Source organism: Pteronotus mesoamericanus, unplaced genomic scaffold (genome assembly GCF_021234165.1).
Source record: "Pteronotus mesoamericanus isolate MK-2021 breed Mesoamerican mustached bat unplaced genomic scaffold, CSHL_Meso_final contig_78, whole genome shotgun sequence".
Lineage (NCBI taxonomy): Eukaryota > Metazoa > Chordata > Mammalia > Chiroptera > Mormoopidae > Pteronotus > Pteronotus mesoamericanus.
Window position 1 is genome coordinate 30,929,294 of NW_026555258.1, and position 6,000 is coordinate 30,935,293.

A 6,000-nucleotide genomic window follows, 5' to 3' on the forward strand; every position below is an offset into this window, starting at 1 on the left:
CTGAAATTGTACAAATAGCCCTCTGTCTGTATTCTTTTTGCAAATTCAACCACTTTTCATTACTGTTCTCTAAGATGTTGACTTCCGATTCTGAGTTTAGTTACTTTCAACAGCCTATTTGACATTACCACCAAGATTCGATGCTTTCCAACCAGCTGTTCTTCCTGACATATTACTTCTGTACTTCTGTTAGTGGTGGTGACAGCCTCCCAGTCATGAAGATTTCCCCTCAGTCATCTTTGACTTCCTGTCTTATTCTCCGTATCCAGGCTATTGCCAAGTCCTTCCAGCCACCCTTCTCCAGGCCCTGTTCCTCTCGCCCCTCCCTTCCAGTCCCAGTCGGCACTCCAGCCCAGATTTTCATTCGCCTTCCCTCACTGGGACTGCTGTACCTATTTTCTGCCTGGTCTCCCTGCCTTTAGTCTCTGTCAGCCTCATCCCGCCTACTTAATCTTTCTCATCTCCAAATTCATCTTTCTGATACTCTCTTTTCACCTCTACTCAGATATGTCCAAACTAAAGCTTTTAATTTCCTGCCTCCCAAACCTGCTCACTCCCTTGTCCTTCCCACCTCAGTATATGTCACCTTTTAGTAACTTAGTTCCAGATGTAACGTTTTTCTCTCATTCCCCACATCTAAGCCCATCAGCAAGTCTTGTTGGCGCCCCTGCTGATCTCATTTTCTGTTTCTCCGTCTCCACCACCACCACCTGGTCCAAACCACCAATCCGCATTTTTGCCATAACCTTGATCTCATCTCCTGGCTTCTGCACTCACTTCCTCCTCCTCGACACATTTTCTCTACAAAGAACCAGAATTCTCTTTTAAAAATATAAATTAGGTTATGCCATTTCACTGCTTAAAACCCCGTAGTGACTGCTCTGGCCTCTGTGGTAGAGCTCACGCTCCTTACCATTGCCGCCCTGTCCCCGTGGCCCCTGCTGGCTTCCTCAAACCCATCCTACCCCCTCTTCTCCTTTTCCACACCCCAGGCCCATCACACTGTCAGTTCTTACCCGCTCTAGGCCCTTGCACTTGCATTTCTCCAGCTTTTTGAACATTTGCTTCCTTCGAATCCTTCAGGCTTCAGTTTACATGCCTGCTCCTCAGAGAGGCCTTCCCTGACCACCTATCTGAAATAGGACCTCATTTTTCTTTCTTATCACAGCACTCTCTTTATTTTTCTTCGTAGCTCAGATCATGGTCTTTAGTTTTTCTGCTTGTTTACTTACCTTTTGTCTGTATCCAAAACTAGAATGTAAGTTCCATGAGAACAAGGACTAACCTTGTCTACCTCTTTCCCCATTACATCCCTAGTATCTCACACAGAATCTGCCACCTAGCTGATCTTTAACCATTTGTTGGAAGAACACATAACATCAAAATATTTTTATTATTTTTGTGTAAATAATTTTTATTTATTTATGTAAATTTATTTATTTAAATATTTTTATTATGTAAAATTCTAAGTTCCTTGGCCTGGTATTCAAGGCCCCAACAACCTTTTCTCCACCATCCCTGTATTCTAGAGCACACTCCTTAGTACTCTCCCACTTGGTATGCTAGTTATTTGTGACCTACCATTTCCCTAAAATACTCTTCTGTTACCTGTATCTCTTAAGACCCAATTCCCCCTTGCCTCACCTTAGCCACTCACCCGCTTTGAGTCTTCTCTGTAGTTTAGGAATGAAAAATCCATCTCAAAAACTGTTGCTTTAACTTCATGCAGACCCTCCCTAATGACTTCAGCCAGAAATGACCAGCTGCCTGCTATTATATTAGCTGTGAATGTGTGAACTTCTCCAAGGACTTGACCTACAATAAGTACTCAGCGACTGTTTGTTGAGTGAACACATGGATGAATGAACCAAATTACCCAAGTGCTACATTGTATTAGTCTCACATTGAAATTTTTCTTTTTGTTCTGCCCCAACAGGTCTTCTGTTCACCAGAACCACCTGCCAAGACCTCTACCCCAGAAGATTTCATTCGTATGACCAAGGGAATCACCATGGCAACAGCCAAAGCTGTTGCTGCTGGCAACTCCTGTCGCCAGGAGGATGTCATTGCCACAGCCAATCTAAGTCGTCGCGCTATTGCAGATATGCTTCGGGCTTGCAAGGTAGAAACCCTGGTAGCGAAGCAACTTTAGGACAGAACATGGTAGGGGAGAAACTGAAGGGGTTTCAGGGACCTGGAGTTCTTTGGGGTCCTAAAGTTAATCTATTATCTGTGGTACAGGAAGCTGCTTATCACCCAGAGGTGTCCCCTGATGTGCGGCTTCGAGCCCTGCACTATGGCCGGGAATGTGCCAATGGCTACCTGGAACTGCTGGACCATGTGCTCCTGGTAAGGAGGAAGCTGTCTGTTCCTCATACCAGCCTCCCTGAGTGCCCAGTCCTCTTCCCACATGCCTCAGACACAGCTCTGTAATTTTTTGTTCAAATCTCTCCCCTCCTCACGATCCTATTTCCCAAATCTGTTCTCATTTCCAAGCCTCCCTTCCACTGGGGCCCTATCATTCTTAGCATCTTTGGTTCTCCCACTCACTTCTTCCTCTCCTTTTTCTTATTTTCTCTCTTCCTACCTGAAACTCCTCCTCCTCTACCTTCGTCATCTCTTCTTTCTTCTCATTTCATCCTCCTCCTTGCTCCCTGTCAGCCGGTGAGTGATATGCAGCCCCACTGTCTTGACCAGGTGTGCAGTGTGCACCTGGATGGGCAGCGTGGTGCTTGAGGGCTGTGGGTCAGAGCGGTTTAGGGATGGTGTTGGGGTCCGTGGTCTGCCCTGATTTTAGCTCAGGGTAGAAGCTAAAGTCTGATGCTCTCTGCTCCGTGCCCCTTTCTTCCCCAGACCCTGCAGAAGCCAAGCCCAGAATTGAAGCAGCAGTTGACAGGACACTCAAAGCGTGTAGCTGGTTCAGTCACTGAGCTCATCCAGGCTGCTGAAGCCATGAAGGGTGAGGGGTGACCAGGGGCAGGGAGGAAAGAGAAACCTTTGTCATGGGAAGACCCCGGCTTCCTGGTTGGACTGCCCGGAGCTAGCCTCTGCCAGTAACCCCCTCAGGTGCCATGGACCAGGTGGTACTGACCATGCTGCCCAGTACGCCTGACCTCCCTGCCCTGGCTCAGTCCCTTTCTTACCTGATTTGCCTCACCAGGAACAGAGTGGGTGGACCCAGAGGACCCCACAGTCATTGCTGAGAATGAGCTCCTAGGAGCTGCAGCCGCCATTGAGGCTGCAGCCAAAAAGCTGGAGCAGCTGAAGCCCCGGGCCAAACCCAAGGTCAGTCCTGCTTCCTCCCTTTCCCCTGCCATCCTAGTGGCAGAAAGCCCCCACTTTCAGCCCCCTCTTTGCATCTCTCTCTGCAACCTTTGCCTCCCTTGCAGGAGGCGGATGAGTCCTTGAACTTTGAGGAGCAGATACTGGAAGCTGCCAAGTCCATTGCAGCAGCTACCAGTGCCCTGGTAAAGGCTGCATCAGCTGCCCAGAGGGAACTGGTAGCTCAGGGGAAGGTAAGTGCTTGGATACCCAGAAGCTTGGGGACAGCAGCCACTTTGTAACAGGAGGCTTTTATATACAAATGGAGAGCAGAAGATCTGAGCGGGGCTCTCCTCTTTCCTCCACAGGTGGGCGCCATTCCAGCCAATGCACTGGATGATGGGCAATGGTCCCAGGGCCTCATTTCTGCTGTGAGTATACAACACCCTCTAGGTCTCTCTCAACTGGAGTGACTTGAGAAGACGAGTGATGGGATGGACTAGAGCAAAAGGCATATTTTAATTGTATCTCCTGACTTTAGGCCCGGATGGTGGCTGCAGCTACCAATAATCTGTGTGAGGCAGCCAATGCAGCCGTACAAGGCCATGCCAGCCAGGAGAAGCTCATCTCATCAGCCAAGCAAGTAGCTGCGTCCACAGCCCAGCTCCTTGTGGCCTGCAAGGTCAAGGCTGACCAGGACTCTGAGGCAATGAAACGGCTTCAGGTGAGGAACCCTGACCCATCCCATTGTGCCTTGGGCTATGCTCATTGAATTGTCATTCCCCCAAGACATGCTTTTCTGTGGGGGGGACTCTCTCAGCTGGGATGCTACCTGAATTCTCTCATGCTGTCTTCTCTCTGCCCAGGTTGCTGGCAATGCAGTGAAGCGAGCCTCAGACAACCTGGTGAAGGCGGCGCAGAAGGCAGCAGCCTTTGAAGACGAGGAGAACGAGACAGTGGTGGTGAAGGAGAAGATGGTCGGGGGCATCGCCCAGGTGAGCTTTGTCTCAGACACTCTGAGGGACACCCTCAGCAGGGCAGTCACGTTGTCTGTGCTGGTCCCACCTACCTCATACCCTAATGCACATACTTGCTGAACTGAGTCCATGGTCCCTGCCCCTCAGATCATTGCTGCACAGGAAGAGATGCTCCGTAAGGAAAGAGAGCTGGAAGAGGCGCGGAAGAAGCTGGCCCAGATCCGACAGCAACAGTACAAGTTCCTGCCTTCAGAGCTTCGAGATGAGCACTAGGCCATCCGCTTCTATTTAACGCAGACCCAGCCCAGAGACTGTGCCTGCCACTACCAAAGCCTTCTGGGCTGTCGGGCCCAACCCGCCCAACCCCAGCACTCTCCAAAGTGCCTGCCAAACCCTGGGCCTGGCCCCGCCCAGTCCCGCCGCACATCCTCTGTCCCTTCCCAGCTCCAAGTGCCTTCATGCCCTAGGGCCCCCTAAGTGCCTGCCCCTCCCCAGAGTATTAACGCTCCAAGAGTATTATTAACGCTGCTGTACCTCAATCTGAACCTGCCAGGGCCCCAGCCCGTTCCACCCTGCCAGCAGCTTCTGGCAAGTCCCCACAGCCTCAGCTCTACTCATCCTTTTTTGATACTATCCTCCTCCTTGCACCCCCAGCTACCTATGGTTGGGGTGTGGGGTCAGAGGCCCCAAACAAGTCATGCTCCAATAAAGGTGATTCTGCCTGCTGCTCTGCCTGGCTGTACGAGGAGATGGGAGATTTTCCCAAGGCAGTGGAGGGGGGAGAGTGGGATGGAGTTCTGTCAACGGCTTGATCTGACTCAGGAGTAGAGCAGGGCAGGTTGTAGCGATCGCCGGTGAGGCCCCTTCCTCCTCCTCGCACCCAGATCCCTATAGTCATCCTAGTCAGAAAGCTTTCCCTGAGAATTCATACTTCTGTTGTCCCCAATTTCACTGGCCAACTCCTGTGCCTCACCAAGTGTCATTCTTCTGTTGCAGGGACAGCAGCTGCCACTGTGCTTTGTGGCTACAAGGGACACTCTGTTCTTCATAACTGCTTAGTATATGTGAACAAATTCAGTTCCTGGCCATATTTGAATTTTCAAAAGCAGCTTTGCTAAAAATAATAAGCCAATAAAATACAAGTGTCTGGGCCTGAAAGAATCAGGGCCACAGATTTGGTTGAGGCATTTAACAAGCAAAAAAATCCAACTGAGGCTGCCTCAGGTAGGTTCTACTGTTGACTGGGTTAGGGTACTTCTTGTCCCTCCGAGGCCTTGTCCTGCTGCCTACAAAAACACTAGAAGCAAAGGGACTGAAAAAACTTGACCCAGACGTGAGACCACAGAGGTAGGGGCAGAGCTCCCCTAGTGCCAGGTGGGCGCTGGTAGCCTGTTGAGCGGTGCGGCTACTCTGGAGGGTCAGTGGAGGGAGATAGGCAGGAGGTGGGTGGGCGATATGTGCTTCCTCTTCCTTCCGCATTCACCCCCTCTGCCCACACTGCATGGACTATCTGGCAGAGGCCTTGGGTCTGCCACTGTTTTCATGCATGATTCTCTAACCAACCGTGTTGTGCAGCTTGTTATTTCCTTGCTTCTCCCTCCAAGTGGAACACAAACACCGCCCATCTGCCACTACTCAGGGCACCTTTCATCTCCCTGAAGCCATGGCATCTACTCCTCCTCTGTTAGAGTCAGTATAAAGTACAGGGAATTACTTTGTCCTCCGCAGGGCAGCTCACTAAGGAAGGTGCCAACTTCCTACC

General features: G+C 50.5%; 1 protein-coding gene across 3 annotated transcripts in view; it reads left to right on the forward strand.

Annotated features, from left to right (window-relative positions):
• The window catches only part of TLN1 (talin 1), a 32,462-nt gene extending 26,784 nt beyond the window's left edge, over nt 1-5,678 (forward strand). For all 3 annotated transcript variants that reach the window (XM_054584671.1, XM_054584673.1, XM_054584672.1), the window contains 9 exons: nt 1,937-2,122; nt 2,242-2,349; nt 2,854-2,959; nt 3,161-3,285; nt 3,390-3,515; nt 3,630-3,692; nt 3,803-3,985; nt 4,128-4,256; nt 4,386-5,678. In XM_054584671.1, coding sequence (XP_054440646.1) covers nt 1,937-2,122; nt 2,242-2,349; nt 2,854-2,959; nt 3,161-3,285; nt 3,390-3,515; nt 3,630-3,692; nt 3,803-3,985; nt 4,128-4,256; nt 4,386-4,511 — 1,152 coding nt within the window. In that variant the 3' untranslated portion in view covers nt 4,512-5,678. The remainder of the gene's footprint in view (nt 1-1,936; nt 2,123-2,241; nt 2,350-2,853; nt 2,960-3,160; nt 3,286-3,389; nt 3,516-3,629; nt 3,693-3,802; nt 3,986-4,127; nt 4,257-4,385) is intronic.
• The last annotated feature ends 322 nt before the right edge of the window (nt 5,679-6,000 follow it).